The 24,512-nt window shown below is 34.1% G+C and overlaps 1 protein-coding gene across 8 annotated transcripts in view; it reads left to right on the top strand.

The window, feature by feature from the left end:
- LOC108772156 (ankyrin-3) overlaps positions 1-24,512 on the top strand; it is an 89,122-nt gene that overhangs the window by 9,558 nt on the left and 55,052 nt on the right. For 7 of the 8 annotated variants that reach the window (XM_018537639.1, XM_018537632.1, XM_018537631.1 and 4 more), the window contains 16 exons: positions 17,313-17,414; positions 17,530-17,662; positions 17,883-18,046; positions 18,229-18,384; positions 18,500-18,628; positions 18,711-18,908; positions 18,996-19,292; positions 19,443-19,640; positions 19,745-19,891; positions 21,012-21,161; positions 21,280-21,420; positions 21,487-21,642; positions 21,727-21,825; positions 22,236-22,433; positions 22,531-22,714; positions 24,360-24,464. In XM_018537639.1, the coding sequence (XP_018393141.1) occupies positions 17,313-17,414; positions 17,530-17,662; positions 17,883-18,046; positions 18,229-18,384; positions 18,500-18,628; positions 18,711-18,908; positions 18,996-19,292; positions 19,443-19,640; positions 19,745-19,891; positions 21,012-21,161; positions 21,280-21,420; positions 21,487-21,642; positions 21,727-21,825; positions 22,236-22,433; positions 22,531-22,714; positions 24,360-24,464 (2,557 nt within the window). The remainder of the gene's footprint in view (positions 1-17,312; positions 17,415-17,529; positions 17,663-17,882; positions 18,047-18,228; positions 18,385-18,499; positions 18,629-18,710; positions 18,909-18,995; positions 19,293-19,442; positions 19,641-19,744; positions 19,892-21,011; positions 21,162-21,279; positions 21,421-21,486; positions 21,643-21,726; positions 21,826-22,235; positions 22,434-22,530; positions 22,715-24,359; positions 24,465-24,512) is intronic. The other variant, XM_018537633.1, reaches the window with a different exon arrangement.

The following is a 24,512-nucleotide window of genomic DNA, read 5'->3' as shown; positions in this document are numbered from 1 at the left end:
AGAGAGAGAGAGAGAGAGAGAGAGAGAGAGAGAGAGAGAGAGAGAGAGAGAGAGATTTGAATCAATTATTCTCAGGAAATTATATTATCACGTTAATTTTGTAATTTTTTAATTTTATTTTGTGTCATTTTTATTTTTTGATTAGCCAAATTTGAGTTTGAATATGATCAAGATGTAAAAGGCATGAACCTTTTAAAAAAATATTACGCGATCAGTCGCATTTTTGTATCCCTAGCCTTGATTAAGTGAATCGACGTTTATTCTCAGTTATTTGAGTACACATCATATTAGCTTCAGCTCGAACAAAAGTATTATCTAGATGAACATAGCATCCAATAGAGAATAGGTTATGTAGAGTTTTTATAGTTGTCCTAATTCTTGTGTGACATTTTATAACACTCGCTTTTGCACTGGCATCCTATATAATCAATACTGACCCACTTTGAAAGTGCGATACATGAGTGATGGAAAACGTTCTTGTGATCATAATATCTGATTTTTTCATTGAGGAAAACTCTACTATTTATTATAATTATTAATTATTATTAAACCTTCAGTATTTAAAATACATTTTAATAATAATGTGTGTAATAATACATACAATATATTCAATAAAATAAGGATTGTTATCGTATGTTTGGTTGAGAAAGGACTGTAAAAGCATTCGTTAAATATAATGTCGTAGATTAAAATAGGCTGTTTGCAAGCTGGTGCAACAACCTGCATTGATTATCGAGTAGGCGGTTAGGTCAACTGCTACATTTATAATCGGCTAAGATTATCAGGTCATACGCTGTAATACTGTAAAAGAGGGCAATTTTTTTTCGCGCGTTTTTAATTCACTTCTCCTTTATATAAATATATACTTTAATTCTTTTATATACTACATATATACATATATATAAGAATTTAAATTTACTTTTTTCGATAAGTGTGTAAATAATATTATTATTTAGTCTGTATTAGCACGAGGTTTTATCGTAAATTTACGAGAAAGACTATACAAGGCTTCGGAAATTATATTCATAAGAATTTTTTAAAATAGGAAAAACAAGTTTTTATTGATAATCTAAACAAAAAAATTATATTCTTTACCTTTGCAATTTTAAAGAATTTTTAGCAGAAATTTTTATCACTAAATAGATTGAATTCTACGTGTCAGACAGAGTCAGAATACGTTCAAAAAGATCAAAGTGACTCGATATAATTAAACCATTATCTGTTAAGTATAATAACAATCATTTCGCGCAGTCAGACAATCAATTATCGTCAAAATCAAATGTAATTACAATTAAAGAGGAATACTTTGTAAAACATATCGCGTTAACGTCATCCTGTACATCGGATTGATTGATCTCAATTGTAACACCAATAAAAACTGTTGTTCGAACAAAGTAGATAATTGCAGAAACGAGTGACTAATAAATGAAACGTTATTTTAATAGTAGAATATTCAACATTTTATGACTGTCATGTGTTATATCACATTAGTATGAACAATTTGTATTTTTGATAAATATCTATTTTAGGTGACATCTGACCGATTTCAATGTTCTTTAGATATGTTGTAGGGGAAAGTGTCCTGAGTGATTCCCCATAAGAATTAAGTTGGGAACGGCATTAATTTAGGAGGTATGATAACTTCCATAAGTGAACTGTTGCACGTAAATTTCGACTTTCCACGCGAAGCGAAAGCTATCTCACACCAACAAATATGTTGGATTATAATAACTATTATTTTTATCATCAATAAGACTTAGAAATTCGTACAGTCGCATATTGAAACCTGTTAACGCAGGCTGTGAGAAGTACAACATATCTTAAGAAGATTGAAATCGGTGAGATGTTACCTAAAATAGATATTTACCGTATTTTTTTCTTCAGAGTATAGTAGTGAGGATCCTTCAGAATATATAAGTGAGAATTCAATTTTTATTTAATTCTTATTTACAGAGCGATGAGTATGAGGCTTTACTTATTCAAATATTATTGTTCCCAAGGGAATGCAGATGTAACTTATTCCAATACTCGTCGAAGCAGCCGAAGTATTTAATCACGGTCAACGAGTTTCGCACATATTACTGTGGATAAATGCTGATTCTTGTTATATATCAGTTCAGAATCACATCACGATTATTCTTGTTTAAGCGTGTACACGCCCGCACGTGATGGGATTACGTCACCCGCCGGAGAAATTAAAAGGTCAAGGAATGAGAAAAACGTCAATGCGAAATATCACGAAAAAAGCTGTTAATTTATATCCTGGTCCCTCGAGAGAACTCTTGCAATCCGTCGTCAGGTACAATAGAAAGCGCGCTCGTATTACAACGCCAGCGAGTCAACTGCTAATATAAAACGAATTTTATATCTCGACTCGTCGAGGCAGCATCGAGTCATCCCGATGATGAAGCAGTGAGCATCTAATCGAGCTGAGAATTCATTAAAAATGTTTACCCAGCTTCTCTTTTTCAAGTCAAGGTTATTAAGAACTTTGTTTCTTATAGTGATTGCTGCGAATTCAAATGATTGTATCGAACTGAATTCAACACGGTAAATTTAACGCGATAATGAATTAATACGGCGATGAATACCAATTACTTTTTATTTCATATTATCATTCTTATCGTATAACTAGATGATAGACTTTGTACGTGACTAACAACAAGTTTATTTTATTATAGATAAAGTTCTAATTCAATATTTAGAGAAATGTATTTATGGAAAGGATTTGTCAGGATATATTCATGTTAGTGTAAAATAATTAAAATATATTCTCACCGACGTAATCACAACCTAAGTACCCTTCGCGGTTTCTGGGTTAAAATCTATTCTGTTACTTTTGCTTAGCTATATCATATTTTTCTAAAAGAAAAAACTACCATATGCATACGACAATTGTGTGCAAACGTTGCCGATAGTGATACCACTGATAGCGGCACAGAGGTAACGTGGAGGGGGGATTGACAGTGAAAAGAAAGTCGAGCAAAGGTGGTATAAGAGAAGCCAGCGGAGGCGAATAGGGGGCGGTTTGCTGCAATAGCGCTGCCGCGTTCATATCGACCCGTACCTCCGAGACTCCATCTTGCCTGCCCCATATATATATATATATCTATATATATATACACACACACACCTATGTACACTACGTGTATCCATTACCTACCTACCTGTATAACGCCATGCCCTGCCCTGCCGCGATCGCTTTTTCTCTGCATAGCTTTTTTCCATTTTTTATTTCTCTCTCTTTTTCTGCCTCCTTCTCTTTTTTGACGTCAGGAAGTGCTCAATTATTTTAATTTCCGTCGTGGTCTCCAATTTCGATATCTCCCTCTTCTATCGTTCAGGGGACATTCACGTAGTCTAGATCCACGCGTACTGCCAGACAATTTACGTGATAAAAACATAAGGACATGCGTATTGCGTGTTATACGAAACAACTACGTATTACTGGGAACTTCGTTATCTACATGTATTATTATTATTAGAGGTTGCTTAGAACTTTATTTATATACTCTTCTTCTCTGTTTACAACATTTTATTTTTCCTCTTTTTTCTTTTCCTTCAAAACTTTTATCTTTCTACAGGTATGCAAAGATGGTATTAGTGCGGTATTACATTTGTTATACTTTATAATCTCTTATATCTACAATATTCACTTAAATGATTTGAGAGAGTAAAATTACAAAATTACGGTTCGTTTGCGCTGCACAGCTTTCTTTGTTAATCTTTTTACTCCTCGAAGCATGTACGAAGCATAGTAACTCGCTATGATTAAAAGGGGAATTTGCAATAAATCATCTTGTGACGAAAAAAATGTATAAAAAGGGAGACATCGCACTCTGGATAGAGGCGCATCTACTGCGCGAAATTCAGTTTGCGCTGCTGTTGTAATCGACGACCTCGACCCTTTCGGCCGCGTTCTCCATTTGCCCCCTGTTCAGTCGGAGAAGTCGAGGGCCCTCCCGTCCTCGTTTCCTCCGTTGGCATACCGAGCGTACATTTAATTAAGCCTCAATGAAAAGGACGTGCTGGCGGCGATGAAGAGATTACTGGATAACGTTGGGTGACACATATTACGGATATCAAGCACAAACGGAGGGGGATCCACCCTCTTCTAAACAATACAATTTTCGACTACTCTTCTCGTTTGACGACTTTTTACAAAATATTATTTATTTCACGACACACAATTCCATTTATGAATAATAAATAGAAAGAGAAAACAATTTTACAATTATTTTTGTTGTTCTCGTACAAAGTTTGCATATTCACGATGAAGATATGAAAATCTCGTTTGTCTTGTTTATTTATTCATATACATATTCTTTGAATGTTTCTTTAAAGACTTGTCTTAAGAAATTATCAATTTTTGTTTGTTATTTGAAACTTTTGCAATAAAAAAAGCATTAAGTAAAACACTCACTTTCCCTTAATTTACATAGTCTTAACGACTTGTTGTTTTACATTATTCATATACAGTGATAAACACAGGCGATGCAAAAATTTGTCGTTAATTAACAGCAGCATTATGTCGTTAAAATCACTACTCACGTTTTCATCGTCTTCGGAGTTATTTCCCTCATGCTTAATTCACCGTAACAAACAGCGCGATAGAATCTAACATCGTGAGAGATACAATTAGAGATTGTCTTAGAATCTGATATAACCTGATAGGGTTTAATAACGGGTTCAGGGTTCAACCATTTGACACTAGCATATATAGATATATTGTTCGTCAATAGCTTAATGACATGAGTGTAAACTGCATTCTTATCTCGGCAATTAATTAAATCTCGTTGAGGATAGTTAAAAAAAGATTTGGAATCGTATCATATCATTATACTGATAAAATAAAAATTATTAAAAGATTATTGTATATAAGCTAGATTGCACACATCTATAAAATTATTTTTATGTTTTACTTACAATATAAATTGAAATTCAGTACTTCGTCAATATTACAAATATCAGCTTTATTGAATAATAACGACTGTTATCGTTGTTTAATAATGGTATTCTTGAAGTAATAACTTTTAAACGTTCTAGTTCCTCACAGACGACCTCGAAACTTGGTTGTTATCAAGAGACTTCCATAAAATTCGACTAGCATAAGATATTTTTACATAACGATACATTCACGAAACAAGCGCTTCTCTCTCTCTCTCTCTCTCTCTCTCGTGGAATTCATATTTGTCGCTTCATCACACTAAAGCATGTTTCGGTCATGTTTCTAACACGGTCATGTACTTTTTGTGATGACGATATAGATGAGTCATGAATGCATTCGCATTGCTTGCAATGAAAATTAGGACGCGGCGACACCGATCGAACAACTGGTTGTCTCGTGTCCTAAATTTGATCAAATAAGTTGTACCGATTATATGCAGTAGATATATATATCTGTACGACAAAATTTCTCTACATTATTATTTCTGTTTTATTAATTGCGACAATTACACGTGATGCAATCATTCTTATTATTACAAGTAAAATAAAGCAGGTGCGCTTTTATTGCAATTTTTATGATGCGAAAAAAGATATTTACTTATATCTTTGTTCTATCTACAAATATTCTATTAATATTTTCAGAGTATTACATAAAATAAACATATTTTTCTAAAAAAATATATATATAAATCTCGGTCATATGTGCGCATGTGTTTACGTTTGAAGTTAATATTTGCTTCTATAAATAAGTCGTAAAACAGGATGTTAAGAGACATGAATAGACATATACGAGACACGTATTGTCTATTATCAATCTGTATATGCTTGCATGACTGCATTATTAATATCTACTTACGGACGTAATGACATTTACAAGCAAATATTGTAACTACAAGTTACAAGTAAAAAATTTTGCAATATGAGCAAAAAATGTGAAATTTTTATTATGCACTTTTTGAATGATAAATGCTTCAAGTCTTTTGTTAAAATATTTAAAAAATATTTAATTTGTGATTAAATCAAAAGAAACTTATTATTGCGGAAATTTCTACCGATTATATATTTGATATCAAGATATCAACTCATTTGATATCAATAGCTATTATGCTGAAGTATGTACTTTTCTCTACATCATGTAATGTTTTTCTTGCAATGGCGAACGACTAACGCATTCTATTGATATTTGGCCTATGGCCAAAACTGTTAAGGGAGTAAACATCAGAATTTTGATGCTTGAGCTATGCGGAGCCAAATGTCGTTCTAACAATCATGCTATCATTTATTTTACTGAAATTTTCAGTATCCCTCTCCCATTTTTATAAATATCTCGAACATTTGTATATTTATTTTTCTATTTTTTAATAATATAGTTCAATTATCGTATTTCGATTTATTACAAAAGTTCGTAGAGTCGATATTATACGAATTTATTATTACGAGATATATATATCAGGTATATTAAAATAATAAACATACGCATTTAAATTTCATATATTGCATGAATGATTCATACATTTTTGCTATCTTCACGCGACCTTTAATCTATTTTTGAAGATGCGATAAGAAAAGATCATCGGCGAGAACGAACTGTATAGGATAATTATTGCTCTCTGTGCTTAGACCTCGACATAGACCGAGGCTAAGTACGTTCGCTTTGCGAAGAAACGTAATCTACCTGCGTGTACACGTCGTCATATTGAACATATATGCGTGACAAGACGGCCGTAAAAAAGTCTCCTGGTATCGGCCGAGTCTCGGCATCTGATGACCTCAACGCTTGTAACGTTGGACGTGATGTCATTTGCCAGCTGTAATATGCGACGATTACATAAGGTCGGCTTATGCATAATGTATGCAAAAACGAGGGAGGGGAAAGAGCAATTTTAATCCAGAAAAGAGAAGAGAGAGAGAGAGATGAAACGACGCCGTGTTAGATTGATTGATGAGTCTAATTATTCATGATCGGTTGCGTATAATGCCGCGATTATAAGAGTTGTGGCTCTAATATAATATAAAAAACAAGAAAAGACACTTTAATAGAGAAAGGAATAAGGCGAATGAGATCTGTTTGGACTTCTCATTTAGACTCTCTCTATAGATTTTCCAAGATTAGATTTTATGATCTTTTGGAAGAAATCACACAAGCTTCAATTCAAATTTTCTTGAATGTAAAGGCACATGCAAAATTATCTGTATCTTTGACTATTAAATTGTAGAAATCTATGGTAAATGTTTGTATGTTCAAATATTGATTTAAGCATCCATTGCTCTCAAAGCTAAGGCTGTACTTAACTTGGTTTGTCACACTCGCAAATTAAAAAAAGAAAATATTATTCTACTATTTTATCATAATATATTAATATTAGGACACTATGATATTAGGTATAACGAATCGCTCTCTTTCGTTCATGTATCCGCATAGAAATTTGTCTTTCCAATTATAGCATAGATTACAATTAGACTCCAGAATCCACGATTTTTTGAGGAAAATCGAATCAGATCCCAATTAGACTCCAAAAAATTTTCTATACAGTTACAAATTATACTTTATAACAATCTTTATTTTATTATTTTGATTTTTTATGAGTTATATTTTGCTTCTTACGTAAGTAGCTCTCTAATAGCTGGCATGTCGTGCTAAAGCGGTCGTTAGCGTGATAATGAGTGTCGCAAAATTCCATCGGTGACGCGATCACGCAGTCAAGATGTTAAACTCGCCCGTGGGAAGTTTTGTTTCCCCGCAGGACTCGCGCGCGGGAACCGCATTACAGAAGGATTCCCAGCGTCGAACAGATAGATTTAATTGCAGCTGCAAGAGTTCTTGCATCTTCATTTTTTCAAAAAAATCGACCAGAAAGTCTGCTGTATGCGTCGTGATGTCTAAAAATAATTTCAGACAAAGTTTAGCATCTTCAACTATTTTTTATCTTAAAAAATTAAATATGATATATATTGACATTAAATGTTTGCTATTAAGAAACATCTTGATTACTTCTGAGCGTTGCGTTTCAACGTGAAATGCTCGAAGTATCTATAAAAAAAACTTTTATTTGTCAAGATGTACTATTTATTTTATTATGAATATTTATTTTATTATGTATATGCAAGCTTCCTAGAATTCTAGTTTCGTCCATTCAGTTCAGGCCGGAACCTCAACATCGTGCGTTTCACACCTTGACGTTATTTTTAACTGTTATGTCCAGCATGCCGCGTGCGTGTGTTGCGAGTCGGTGTCTCGGCTAAACGTAGACCGTCGGTTCTCCAAAGGCATGACTGCGCGTGTTGCCGGTATTCCTGGCGATGGGGAATGATGGTTCGTAAGCAACATTGATCATGACGAGCACTTCCTGCCGGTTTCTTGTTGAGAAACCGAAATACGAATTGGGATAAATATGTTTAAACATTTTTTTAATCATATTCCACCATTTCAAGAAATGGATTTAATGACTATTAGATCTTTCCGGTGTTAAAAACATACGCTAGTGAAAAAACGTTTTTATCAGTAACCGTGATCGTTCAACGTTGCTTTTCTTTTTCTCATAACATTTTCTTGTAAGATAATCACCGCAAGGATAATTGTTCTCATTTAATGGTACTCATTTCGTTATGTTGCACTCACTACTGCTGAAATACGAATATATACCTATAAAAAATGAGACGTCTTTTTTGACGGCTCAACATCATTCTAAGTTGCTTAACGATGTATATAGATTGAGTTGCCGATCCGATCAAGATCTTCAAATTCTCCTTTGGCCAATGGTTGATGCAAATTATCATTAATCATCGGTGTTGATGAGTCGAGACATTAATGTCCAGAGCATGGCTCGGCGAGACGTCCTTCTAATGACTTAAATCTTTTCGAGAAATCATGCTCATTATGCTTTTATAATCATAATTAATAATCAGCAATTGCGGTTGCGTCTAATTACAAATGTATCTAAAAAAAAATTGATCTTACAATATTCATCTTTCGCGTAATGCGTGTATTTTACAAACGACGATGGACAAAATTTGTCCTTTTTTACGTAAATTGGGTTCTAATCAATCGCTCGACAATTAATTAACAGCTTAATTGCAACCTATCGCATCTATGCATCCGAAATCATCATCGATCAATTATCGATTTTGCACGTCGATTTACGAGGTAGCAGGAGATTGATCCGGTGTAACCGCTGCTTTTAATGCAGTACGTGGTTTGCTAAGTCTAGACTACTTAGCCGAGATTGTTATATCGCTACTCTGTCATTATTGCTGCAACCACTAATTGCCTGATCGCTCGCATAGCGCCAGCTTCAACTCGCATTAGTTCCATACCTGATATCTAGATCCGCGAGCGACGTAACGAGCGACGTAACGAGCGACGTATAACGAAGCAAGATTATTGTATCTTGTGAAGTATCATATTTCCTGTTTGTTTATCACCGCATGATTAATTAAGCATTCCTGAATACATTTCTTGTTGAGATGCTAGTGCGATGAGAAGAACAAATTATAATTTGTTACGCAAGTTGAATTTTTTATTACATGTTGTATAGAGTAATTCTGAGATAAGTTTTGTTTTAGCGTTATTAGCAATTATTTATAGAAACCGGAGTTTCATCGAGAGTTCATTTATAGTTATCTTAATCTTAACTGTTAAACGCAGTTATTTAAATCTAAACAGTATATAAATTAACGAAAGTTATAGAAAATCAGAATATAACGATCTTGACAAAGTATATATGAAACGTTTTTATACATAAGTGACACGTTTTTATGAGCTTCTGAGATTGGTTTTTTCAGAATTAAGCCACGAATTTATTTCTTCCGTGCATTCGTTGCTCTTAACGTAATGCAGTAAACTGTCGTGTAGAGGAATTTCAATTACGAGCGGCAACGTTCTGGGAGGAGACGTCAAGTAGTCTGGATTATGTGATCTAAAAAAGATATTACGTTTTGCGCCTATATATTTCGTCGTTGTACATTTTCCAATGGTATTAACCGAGTTGGCATTTCTTCCACGTGATATTTTATTGATCGGTGAACGTATTCGGCCACGAGTTACGCTCCGACGCTTACGCTACGTATTCTTTTTTCTCTTATTTTCTCATCCACGAATCGCTTCTCTACTTTCGTTGTTTATTATCCTTCCTTTATTAAGCTCAAGCCAGCATCTTCAGCCAGTTAATGAACTTGGCCTCGTTTTATCATTATCTTGACTTTAATTGTGTCCTTTGCACAGAACATATTGTCGGTACTGCCTAGATACTCTTCTCTTTGATTAATCTTAAGTTTTGATGAAAATATAGACCTAACAGCCTTCGTTAGCAAGATTGCTTTTTGGTGAAATTGGACGTTATTAAAATACAAATTGATATTAAAAACATAACGGTATTAGTCTGTTGCTCCTGACAAGAGCTTCAATAAAAAAAATCTAAAAATATTCTTAAACATATACTTGATGAGATTTTTAAGACTTGTAATCTTGACGAGGAAACTTTTTTCTATCCTCTTAAATTTGATTAGTTTATTAATTTTTCATATGAGACCAACAGCCTTCCATGATCCTTGCTATATTATTTCTTTTGCCACGCGGGATTGATACAAAGGCGGATAATTTTCTTTTTTTCTAGAGATATCCTTAAAGAATACAATTTCTCTAAATTCTTATCCTTCAATCTTCTTTTTGCAACTCTTTATTAAGAGAAGTTACGTTCAGAGTTAATGATCTACTACTTATACGCCAACGCGATAGCTTAAATTAAGTCATGGTTTTTCTACTGAAAGCTTTTGTAGCGTTCACCGGGACTGTTGCAAGGATGCTTTGTGAAAGGGAAAAAATGTGATACCTGTATGAGGTCCGTTGATCCCCGTGCGGCAGGTCATTGTCCTCACCGCTGGACTATCATGGCTACGCTAAAGGACGGACCGATGACGATGCGATTCCGAAATTATTATCGAAGGATTGGACCGTTTGATTTTGCGGGTTCCAATTCTATCTGCATGAATTTGCCTGATTTAATTTATCGAAAATTGCGTCTCTCCGCGATCGTCAATCGCGATTTTGCAAGTTTCCCTCAATATAACATTCGGATTTGTTGCTCCGAAAACGCACGTAAAAACTCTTTTATCAGAGGCGCAGACAATCGCAAGCACCAATTCCCGCTTTTGTTGCTCGCGAGAGCGAAACTATCGCGGCCACGTTCGGAAGCATTCTACGTCTGCAGCCATTAGTTTGGCACATATGGTGTGGCTATAGTTAGCTTGATGCATCGCCAGAAATTGCCAGCGGGCGCATAGCCATTACGTTCATTGCGACCAATGTGCTCTTTCTTGCCGCCTTACTCGATAAAAGGACTAGAACGAAAGATCTTATCCTCTCTCCTGTAAATCAATGACGAATACCGCTTTATCGAAGCTGGTATTGCAAATTAAGAGTACTGTATCCATTTCACTGTGCGATATCAAAGTCATTTCAAAAGAGAAAAATGATAGTCGCAACGTAAATTCTAAACTTTGTCGCGGTCTGCATACAAGACCGTGCTTGTTACTCGGTTAACGACCCAGGTCGAGTTATCCATTGAATTATTCCCCGCCCTTCCTCATTTCAGCCCGTTCGCGTGCGAGATCATTGTTCGTTTTATTTCAAGTATATGATAGCTGCAGTTTCGATACTCGATTATTTTTTGCGCAACAGCCAGGTTCCATTTCTCGAGGGATCTGATCAGATGTTCAACTTTGCACAACAAAGAAGGGAAAATCTTTTTCTTGCAATTAAAATAATTTATATCAACGCGCATCGTGATGCAGAGATTTAATTTTTTTAATTACAGTGTCTACATGAATTAAGTTGGGTTAACGGTAAGACTTCTGACACGTCGTATTCCGTGATCTTTTTTCTCTTTTAATTAAGTAATAATTGAATAATTTAATGATTATATAGTTGAGTACCATTTCTTAATATTTACAATTATTATAATTAAATGGTCCAACGTAGACCAAAATAGACTTTATTCAAACAGATTAATTTCCATTTTCAAGATTAAAAATGAAAATATAAAGAGAAGTTGCAACACACGTACCTATTTGATATAATGAAGTTATCACTGACATTACATAATTGATGTACAATTGACGTTTTTAGAGCACTTTAGGCTCATGCATGCAACAACTTCTAAGTGCATTTATATACGTTCCGAATTTGAAGAAACAGCGAAGAAATTTCTCAACTATATTTGTTCGTGTACACATGAGAGAAGTTTCGAATAATATACTTTGTTAAATGTTTATTCGCAGATAGTTACTACTAATCAAACATAGAGAATTTATGGAAACAATAGGGAAACTTAAGAGACATGTAACAAGACGTTTCGTCATAGCGAACTGCTTTCGATTTCTGAGAGTCGATGAACGCTGAGTGTGCACGAATACAAGTGTTTCCTTTAATTTATACCTTTTAAAGAAAAGTGTGTCGATGCGCGTTACACGCACTATAAATGGAAGCTATCCTTTTTTTTACGCTTGCTTATGTTTAATGGAAAGGTAAAGGAATTTTTTAAATGTGTGGTTGACCTTTTTTTGACTTTTGCGAAAACATTTCCCCCTTCATTAATAAAATTTTATGCTGTAAATAATTTACTGATTTTACAAATTATTTTGCTATAATAACAAATTGTTTTATTGCGACAGTAAAATGTATTTTTGTTAATTGACAGTGAATTTTTAATTGGCACTAAATTGATCTACTTTTATGAATACACTCATTGAAGAATTATCAATAAAATATTTGTAATATATCTTAATCTCTGTTTGAAAAACTTGTAATATCAAATAGTTGATTATGCAGCAACAAGTTTGATGGCACCTAGTTCAAGTGCAGCAATACAATTTTGCTACTGTAACCGATTTCTTTTCTTTTATGTAACTTTTCTTCTGTGACGTTTCCTTATTTTTCTACGTCAATGGAAACTGACACAGTTGGAAGTGTTCTTCTCTGTTTGAAAAAAGAAAGTGAGAGATCAGAGAGAAAGAGTAAAGGGAAGCGGACGCGGAAGGGGATATCTTTCACATGAGAAACTAACGGTCTGCTGAATTATTTAAGACGTGCTTGTGCAGTCCGCGTGAAGCAGATTCCCTTGCGTACGCAACACCGGCATGCAACACATTCGTCAGCTTCTGCGTACCAATGAGAATCAAATATAGCCGGGCTTTCTCCATTGTACATAGGGTTGTCACAAGTTCGCTACCTTGTACATTGCGCACGTAGATATTATTGAATTGTATTCTATAAATATTACATATATAGTCTTCTTTTTTCTTACAATTACATAGACGATAAAGAAATTAGTATTGCTGATGAGTTGCGTTTAACATAAATATTTCGAGTAGTGACGCAATGTTTCGTTATAAAAGCAAACTAAAAAATTTTACATTCTGTTTTCTATACCTTCTTTTAAGTCACATTACTTGTTGAAAAACTCAATAAAGTAAAACTCAAAGAAACTGTTTTTTTCATTTTTTAAGTTTCTTCCTTCTCTATCTTAATTTAAACAATTTTTTAATTTTACCGTACGTGTTACACGTATTGCACATTTATTCATTCAATATTCTCTTGGCGTGCATCAAGTATACATCTTGTGGAGTATGAACATAACGAAGGATTTATTTATACAAGGGATATCGCGTCTGTTGACCATTCAGAAAAATATCGCGCCAACAAAACGATACGACATGTCAGATCCCCACAATCGATTCACGCTTTGTGTCTGGTAGATAAAAACGAAACGTTCGTTTTATTTACCAGAATATATTACCGTGAGCAAGTTTTATACGACGCGATTAGATGTGTGATAAAATGACTGCTACGACGCGAACTTTATTTGCATCTCTAATTTCTGCCTAGCATATACGTATCAAAGCCTGACAAATAAATCGCTCTTGTAGAGTAAGCGAAATGAGATACTCTGGAATTAAATGGACGTAACTCGATACTACCTTTACGCCTCGTTCTCATTGAAAATCTCAGATCAACGTAGTGTTCACAATAGCAAGTTTTTTGCCCACCGTTTCATCAATATGCAAGTTTCGAATAAATGTAATATTGAGAAATGTCATAACTTTTATAAAATCTTACTATAGCAAAAAGTACGTATAGTATATAACACAAAGTATAAGACTGTTCCAAATTTAATTTTTTAGTAAATAAAACTGCACTCTTTTCCCGTTTCCTCACATACTATTATATTTTTGCAATTTTTACGTAATACTTATTACGAAAACTGACAAGTCGAATAGACTTATATTGAACAATTATTGATATTTTGGACAACGATTTCTTATGATGAACTATGATAATTACATTGAACACCATCAAATATGTATGGTAAAAAAAAAAACGACATTTTATTTCCCGTGTAAATGGCACTCGACATTAGCAAAAGCGATGAGACAAGTCGTGTATGAGCGTAAAAGCAGTGAAGAACTAACTATCGATTTATTGTCAGGCGTGTGCTTCGAGCGCATGACGATAAAACGTTTGCGTCTCAGCAAAACCACCTACGGTCGCGGTACGCTGCAATAGTAGGTTCACCGTTAGAACTCCCACCGCGCGCACAAAGCTGTCCAGTTTGCATCGTTTCTGCACGCAATATTTTATATAACGGTTGCGCCAACAATTCGATACTTAAGAAATTGTATATTTCCACAGTTAATTACGACCGCATGAAAGGCCCATTCGTTTGTATAACTCGGAAGATATTTTATTTATAATTTTAGATATCCTTTCTTTTTTAGATAATCTTTATTATGAGAAACATTGAAAAATCAGAATGCATATACGTATGTAAAATAAATATCAAAAGAATATATTTGTATATAAATATATAATTATAATAAGGCTCAATAAATTTAAAAAATAATAAAAATATATAATACATGTAAAATCAAGAATAAGAAAACTGGTTTTTTTTTTTAAATTCTAGACGCAAATTAAGAACCGTCTAATGTTGGCTCGAAGCTATTTTCATTTATTAATGGTATAATAAAGAATCTACCCCTTATTTAAAAAAAAAAGTTATTTTTACACGTGCAGGATTATATATTATTAGTTATATTATTAATAGGATTGGACTGTACATATATTAAAAAGCTGTATATTGTTATGAAACTTCAACAGATTACTCTTGTCCTATACATTTTTACGGCTTCTATTGTGTGGCTTTTGCAACTACACGCTACAAATATTTGCGTTTGTTAAACTGACGTAGTTTCTGTCTCTGTGTACCACCCAGAGATATTTACGCGACATTCTATTTAGAGATTGTAACAATCCTGATATTTATTGTCTTCCGTGTAAGCCGAATGTACGGTTTTTTCATGTCCATTGACTTGACTTGGCTTTCATCCCGGCCGAGCTAGACTATTAGATACAGATATTTCAACTTACAGAATATTTTTAAAATCATCAGACGTTATTTTTTGTAGATTTTTTGGTCGATTTGAAAATATTTTTAAGCGTCCATGAACAATTAAAGACAAAAATAGGAGATTTCGAAGTAAGCTTTAGAAGCGTAACGATTAAAGACAACGTCATATTCTTCAAGTCAATTCCCAGCTAGAAATGATAATGGAATTGACGTTGATTCAACGTCGAAATTATGAAATTGACATCGAATCGACGTCGATTCAATGTCGAAATCATCAATTTGATGTTGAATCGACATCGATTCTATTATCATTTCTGACTGGATTTCGACTCGTATATCAATAAGTAACAAAGTAGAAATATTGATATGAGTAACAAAGTAGTTTTAATTCGAAACGTAGCTTTGAATATATGTACGATAGAATTGAAATGGTAATAAATGACGACTACAAAAGTAGTCGAAAAGAAGTATGCGATTAAAAGGAACATCCGGTGGCTCTGCAATATCCTGTAGAATCAGTTGAATATAGGTTACGGTAGGGGGGATATCTGGTATATATCCACTCGGAATACGAGGGTTCGAACACAGGAAAGAAGGGGTCGACTCAAGGGTGGGAACAGACAAAGATAGTCGGATTTCTGTCAGCTTTTGTTACAGACTGCACGGCGCCTCACGCGTTCTAAATCTACAGTTAATTACTAACCCGCGTTGTATGATTCAAAATACGCCGGTCAATATGACTCATCTACTTCTCGGAATTAATGTCGATTGTATTAAAAACGATTGACGAGACATTCAGACGAAAATGAATGTTTAAATGTATGAAATGAGATATACGACCGAATTATTTTTTACGTATATTAAAATTGTTTTGAGTACATGAGCAAAGAAAATAGACAAAAAATTATTATGTCATTGAATTTGCGATTTAATATTAAAACATTTAGTTATATATTAATCGTAATAGTCATTTGAAATTTTTTTTTCTCTGAAAACACAAAATTTATCAAACACATGCATTTTTGAAATTAATTATCTAATAAAATTAACTATTAGATTTTATTTTCCAGCAATTCTGTTGTTGAAAAAGAATTTTGAATACGTTTCCGAAGCGTGTTGTATAATATATAATCTTAAAAAAATTTGTAGCTAGTAATAAAACATCTTATATATGCGTTCATCTTACATATGTACGTGGGATAATCTCTATTTTCCTCTTCTTCTCTCTCGCAGCAAATTACACGTAGTTAATTCCTAGAAATATATTTGCGTGTAGAACTTTACACCTACGTGTCCTTGCATTCCTGTAAATGAACTAATAATTCTGTCGCATCGCAGAAATGCGCCAAGAATATCCAAAGAAGCACAATAAACTTCGATTCGCTGTAAATCCTTCAAGCACTGCCGTTTACGAAATTGTACTATATAAAAAGGTTTCTAAGACATGATTAAATTCTAATCTAATTGTTTAAGAAATCATGAATTCGATCTATAAAATCTATACAGACTCTATGATAATTAAAAGTATGACATTTTGCGCGAGATTGTTTTAAACATTTGAGTTTTACTTCACAAGTATATATCCATATATAATAAAAACATGCAATTTTAATGAGTTTTAGAGAAAGAGAATACAATAGATACTTTTATATCTTATTCAAGATAAAACAAAGAAAAGAAAATAGTTGGATCTGATTCTTGAGAGGAAAAAAAAGAAAGTTGTGTACAAGAGAACCTTGAATGAACATTCCAATATTTGATTCGATATTTGTGTGTATGTGACTATAATACAATATTTAAATTCATTTATTTAACAAGCGTATTCAAATTTATTTGATTTGATGAAAATATGAATATATAAAAAAAATATAAAAATACAAAAATGTGGGGAAGGCTTTTTAAATTTTATTTGAATAAAAATTTATCTTCAGATTTTGAAGTAGAATATTTCATCTTTTTCAGAGTGATCCTAGTACTGCATTTTTACGGGCAGCTCGTGCTGGGCAACTCGAGAAAGTTTTGGAATACTTGGAATCTGGAGTAGATATTAACGCTTCTAACGCCGTAAGTAAATTGTCGCTTTCCGCGGATTTTGACGTAGCGTATAAGCGTGTACATATTATCTCGCATCAGTCTTGAAGAATCGTTCCTTAACTAGAATGAATTTTATATATTGCAGAATGGCTTAAACGCTTTGCACCTGGCAGCTAAGGATGGCCACTTGGAAATCGTGAGAGAACTCCTAAATCGTGGCGCAATTGTGGACGCCGCTACCAAAAAGGGAAACACGGCATTGCACATAGCTTCTCTTGGTAAGCGTGCACACGTTTTCATCTCTCTGTCTCTTTTTCTTTCTCTTATCCTATCTTTGCTCATCGTATGGATTTCTGGTCGCTTGTTAAATGCATACGGGACAAGGACGCGAATGATTTTAAACATTTATTTCTCTCGAGGCTTACGATATCTCACATTGCAAAGCGCGAGATCTCTCTGCGAGACGAATAATCCGCTTGACATCAATTTTTTTTTCAGCTGGACAAGAGGAGGTGGTACAAGTGCTAGTACAACGAGGTGCTTCTGTGAATGCACAATCGCAAAATGGGTTCACGCCACTGTACATGGCTGCCCAGGAAAATCATGACTCTGTGGTCAAATACCTCCTCTGCAAGGGTGCGAATCAAACATTGGCCACTGAGGTTTGTGTGAAATACTGTTTCATCATTTATCAACGAGATTTTGTCGCTGTCAAATTTTGAAAATGTATATTTATTATTTTTACAAATCTCTGTCTTATTTTTCAATAAAATTAATATTTATAATAATAATTATATCTAGTTCAACAATTATATAAATATGCACGTTTCTCTTCGTACAATAGGACGGTTTCACTCCATTGGCGGTGGCTATGCAACAGGGTCACGACAAGGTAGTAGCCGTTCTATTAGAAAATGATACCCGTGGTAAAGTTCGACTGCCTGCTCTACACATCGCTGCTAAGAAAGACGATTGCAAAGCGGCTGCCCTACTTTTACAAGTGAGTTATCGTACTGCTTTATTAGACTTGTATTTTAAATGATAATAGTGATAGATATAGGAATCAGTCCTTTTATAATTTCTTTAATTTTTCTTTAATTTTTCTCTCATCACAGAACGACCATAATCCCGATGTAACATCGAAAAGCGGTTTCACTCCGCTTCACATAGCCGCACATTATGGCAACGACCGAATCGCTTCCTTGCTTTATGACAAAGGCGCGGATGTTAACTTTGCGGCAAAGGTACGCATAACTTTTACAGAGAAAAAGAAGGATTAAAATATTATCGAATTGCTCTAAAAATATACTCTTTTTATAATTTCAGCACAATATCACGCCAATGCACGTGGCAGCAAAATGGGGTAAGATTAAAATGGTTAATCTCCTCATGAGCAAGGGAGCAAACATCGAAGCGAAAACGAGAGATGGTTTAACTCCTCTACATTGCGCGGCCAGGTCCGGCCACCATGAAGTAGTTGACATTCTCATTGAGAAAGGAGCACCCATTGGCTCAAAAACAAAGGTATGAATCGGCCGCATGCGTCTCACCGTGGCAAAATATTTTCCTCTCTTGTCGAGATTAATTATACCATTTGGTTTTTGTTGACAGAATGGTCTTGCCCCGTTACACATGGCTTCTCAAGGGGATCACGTTGACGCCGCGAGAATTTTATTGTATCACCGTGCACCCGTGGATGAAGTGACGGTGGATTATTTGACTGCGCTGCATGTGGCTGCACACTGCGGTCACGTACGCGTAGCTAAACTACTTCTTGATAGAAATGCTGATCCAAATGCGCGAGCGCTCAACGGATTTACCCCTCTTCATATCGCATGCAAGAAGAATCGTATAAAAGTCGTCGAACTCCTCCTGAAGCACAAAGCGAGCATCGAAGCTACAACTGAGGTATGACATTTTCAAGTTCCTCTTCTTACATTTCTTTTAACTTTATTTATTACATTACGTATGTATACTTATTCCCAACGTTTACGAGATTACATATGGTTGCAAATATTTTAAATGAAAATGAGCGATGTCATATATATTCTTTCACAGTCTGGATTAACTCCATTGCACGTAGCGAGTTTTATGGGATGTATGAATATCGTGATTTACTTACTTCAACACGAAGCTAGCCCTGATATACCGACAGTGAGAGGCGAAACGCCATTACACTTAGCTGCCAGGGCGAACCAAACTGATATTATTAGGATACTTCTTAGAAACGGCGCCCAAGTCGACGCTAGAGCAAGAGTAAATACCACGCTTGATTAACAATAATTAATATGAGTAGCTTTTTCGCTAAAGATGAATTTGTTATACAATAAAGCATATATAAAGGAGCAAATTGTTCGTAGGAGGAACAGACACCACTTCACGTCGCTTCTCGCCTGGGTAACGTCGATATTGTGATGTTACTGTTGCAACATGGTGCGGGCGTAGATGCTACAACGAAAGATTTGTATACACCGCTTCATATCGCTGCTAAAGAAGGCCAGGAGGAGGTAAGATTATGAAATGTTATATATAAGAGAATGTCCTAAATCGGACCGTGTTCCAAATTGTATGGACCTTTTTAATTTAAATAAATACGGTTAAGCAGATTTGCGTGCTATTTATAATGTAAAATCGTTATAAGACATGTGACAACAGTTTGGCAGTACTCCGTCACAACGTTCATAGAATAGACGCAAATATGCATTTTCGGCTATCATGCGAAAATTTTTTTTAAAAAGAAATTCTTGTAAATCCTTATTTTTAAAATGTTAAAAATTTGAACGGTAATTGATTTAAGATAATTAAAGAGTATAGAATACAAAAATATCAAAAGTTTTGTGATTATTTCTGCGGTTTATTGTAAAATTTATTCCAATAATTCGAAAGAATCCAAATCGGACCTCTTTTTAAGTTGAGTATCCAAATCGAATCTATACAAAAAACACTAAAAAGACAAGTAAGCCAGCTAATTCATCGAAGAAAGAAGGTTTGTCACAACCTGGTTGTAGTACTACTGGTGATCGACAGATCCGGTCTAAAGAACACTAAATCAATAAAATATCATGTATCATCAGATTGATGGATTTTTTAATTAAATTTTTTTTTAATATTAGGTATAAACTATATTTTTATCTTTGAGTCTTAAATTGCTCGTTTTTACTCAACACTAACAAAAATTAATTAAAATATTTTATAATTCTATTTAAAAGTCCATAAAAATCGGATCGGAAAATGCATTTTTACATTTTCCATTATACATAGTTCGACACAGGTAAGAGATACTTCAAAATGGTCTAAAGCAAAAATGAAGAAAATTAAATGATTTGTCGAACGGTACCATTGATTTTATGATCGAATTTTATTTACGCCTTATAGGCCGATATTCATAGTCGGTTCTTATTTCAAGACTGCCTTAAGTAATGTCTTAAGATGCTAAAGCGGCCCTCTGATTGGTTCGTAACTCTTCAAGACTGAACTTAAGACGGTCTTGAATATATAAGAACTGACTATGAATACCAGCCATAGAGAACAAAAACTGTAAATAGGTCCGATTTACACGACTCTCCCCTATATATGTATAACATATGAGATATATTTCTTTCATAACGTGTTTCTATGATCACACAGGTTGCATCCGTTTTATTAGAAAATAACGCCTCGCTTACCGCAACGACCAAGAAAGGATTTACTCCCTTGCATTTAGCGGCCAAGTACGGCAATATGAACGTAGCTCGATTGCTACTACAAAAGAATGCGCCTGTTGACGCTCAAGGAAAGGTAAGCATATTTAAATTTAACATTTGAAGATCAAAGTAATTGTAAAAAAGTTATTTTGCACGCATTATGCCACATTATTTTATACGTCGTAACAAGCATTTTTGTTTTGTCTGTGCAGAACGGAGTAACGCCACTTCATGTAGCCTCTCATTACGATCATCAAAACGTGGCTTTACTTTTACTCGATAAAGGAGCTTCACCACATGCCATGGCTAAGAATGGTCATACACCATTGCATATCGCTGCACGCAAAAATCAGGTACGATCATACAACAGTAATTATTAAGAGTGATAACAAATATAAAATTACTTTTGCTTTTAACAGATGGATATTGCAACTACTTTGCTGGAATACGGAGCGAAAGCTAATGCAGAATCAAAAGCGGGCTTCACACCGTTACATTTGAGCGCACAAGAAGGCCATACTGATATGTCAACCCTTCTTATCGAGCATAAAGCAGACACGAATCACAAAGCGAAGGTAAATGAAAAAAGAACACAATGTAATTTTCAACTACCTTTTATTTACAAAATCTTACGTTATATTTATTTTTACACTTTACAGAATGGCCTTACGCCTTTACATTTATGCGCACAAGAAGATAAAGTAAACGTCGCCTCCATTCTTGTCAAGAATGGTGCTCAGATTGACGCTAAAACTAAGGTAACATAATTAATAAGTTCTTTTGTACTATACGCTTAAATTTGTCAAAGTAACTTGCGTAGTTAAAGATAAGTTTTTGTTCTAATCACATAATAATATCGACTACGATTGTGTCTTTAGTTACAGTATGTTAGCGATTTATGCATAATTAAATTAACGTAGATGACGTAATCTTCACAAGTGATTGTTCATTGCTCTATATTGTCCATTGATAACTTTGAAACAACACCTATCTCCATAACACAGTAGTAGTAGCGTGACTGCTGTTGGTCTTAAAGCATCTCGTTATCATTGGATTAAATAGTAAAATAGTTTGTGAAACTTTATAAAATTTAAACTTATAATTGTTACATAGACGTTACATGCAATAATACAAAAAGAGGTCTTATGTCTTGTCGTATTTTCTTTAGGCTGGTTATACGCCATTGCACGTGGCATCTCACTTTGGTCAGGCAGCTATGGTAAGATTTCTCTTAAAATCTGGTGCTGCTGTTGACAGCAGTACCAATGCTGGTTATACTCCTCTCCATCAAGCCGCGCAACAAGGACATACGCTCGTTATTAATTTGTTATTGGAAAGTAAAGCTAAACCGAATGCTGTAACCAACGTGAGTTTTATTCTACGTATTTCATATTGAATAAATTTATCGGTAGCTATCAGAATACATTATAATCATATACTCGATGTAAATTATTTTTTCACAGAACGGACAGACTGCTTTAGATATCGCACAAAAGCTCGGTTACATAAGCGTCATTGAAACGTTGAAAGTTGTCACAGAGACTATCATCACAACAACTCATACCGTCACTATTGAAGAGAAATACAGAGTTCAGGCACCCGAATCCATGCAGGAGACATTTATGAGTGACAGCGAAGATGAGGGCGGTAAGTATTCGTATTTAATCACTAATATCTTTTTGCTGCTTTACTATTTCTATTTGCTACATAATTTATTGATAAAGGTTTGCGATATTGGAACAAAACAAACTGTTATAAAAAAAATAATATATATTTTAATTTTTGAGCCACATACTAATATTGTTTTTGTTATAAAATTTAACAAGAATAAGATATTGATAATGTTGCAGTTGTTTCAGAAACAATTTGTTTCTGATATCGCAATAAATTTTGCAAACATATTTTGACAGCTTATCGCTTAGCATAATTATTTTGCCTTGCATATTCAAATTCTAACATTGACATAAAATAGAGTTGATACATGCGAGAGAAAGTAAAATTAATAGCACAACAATGCTTTTGCTTAAGCTGATAATACGCGTAGAAGTAATAATATCTAACAAACTTTTTTAATCCTTGAGATGAAATTATATCTTTTTAAATATTATCTATATTACTGCGTAAACAGCACATTATCACATATTATCGTGTTATATAGATAAAATAAAATGCATAGGTTTTAAAACTACGAAGCTTTTTGGTAGATGCATGTCAAGAAGATAAAATTTTAATAAATCATTGCATGGAGGAAACTTAATATAAAAGAATTATAAAAAATATAGGAGAAAGTACAAGTACTTAGTATGCTTATTGATACAGGTAAATATTCGATTAATTCGAAGTAATACGAAGATTAGATAGAAGTAATGAATTAGCAATAGAGTTCTGAGAACAAAACAGTCGCAGGTCCGCGTGCATGACACAAAAACACTACATTAGGATATAAAACTGAAGTTAGCTACCCAATAGAAACTGATACCCTTTCCCGATCCATATGACCACAACGGTAAAAACTATATATACGAGATAGTCGAGATAAATTAAATTTCGAATTTCAAGAAAAGAAAATTAGCTCTATCTATCAAAGAGGTTCAGTTTCTTAGTTATCTATTAAAATTATCAAATGTTTAATGGAATCATTTGCTTGATTGTTGCGTTTATGTTATTTTGCAAAGGCATGCACTTAGCCAATATTCACTGGGTTGTACATAATATTTTTATTGAAATTAAAAAGTAAATGATTGTAAAACTCTCTAATCTGCAAGGTATGCATACTTAAGAATAACATACAAATCAAGTATTTCCAACAGGAAACAGAGTTCGGGATTGTCTAATTATTGTTGACTACTAAATTATCAACTTGATATTAATGAACACATATTAATTAAAGGATCATCTAATTTATCTAATAATGTATATATTGATACGGAGCGCTTGTAGATGTGTGTAAAAATTTCCTATTAAAAATTTAATTGTTTTAATTATTTCCGACAGTAGGAACATTTAAATATCCTAGTAGTCGAGCGCGTAGAAAGATGTATTTGTGTGCCTAGAAGAAAATAAAGGTAGTTCTCTATCAGTTCGTAACTTAGCGATACTCTGTCTGCTTACTGAACAAGCCAGAATCCGCGTACGTCTCATTCTTGACTCCTTCGATGTTAGTTTTTTTTTAACAACCCAGTGATAGAGAGCGAAACTTAGAAAAAAGAACAAACAAACAGTGTATATGGTGCGAAATTAGCGTTCTGATAAAATCATGACCTTACCTCGACGGCGTGTACGATGTATGTAGGTGGTGATGAAATCGGCACGGCAGCCATGAATGTGTACGGGCAGCCTCCGCACGCGCAACACGTGTACCTTCCTTCTTACTACCAGGGCCAAATGACCTATACCCGTAAGTTGTCTGTACTCTGTTTCTGTTACAACACTCTCTTTGTCTTCA

Source organism: Cyphomyrmex costatus, unplaced genomic scaffold, assembly GCF_001594065.2.
Source record: "Cyphomyrmex costatus isolate MS0001 unplaced genomic scaffold, Ccosl1.0 scaffold18, whole genome shotgun sequence".
Lineage (NCBI taxonomy): Eukaryota > Metazoa > Arthropoda > Insecta > Hymenoptera > Formicidae > Cyphomyrmex > Cyphomyrmex costatus.
This window is presented reverse-complemented; position numbering and strand designations above follow the sequence as displayed.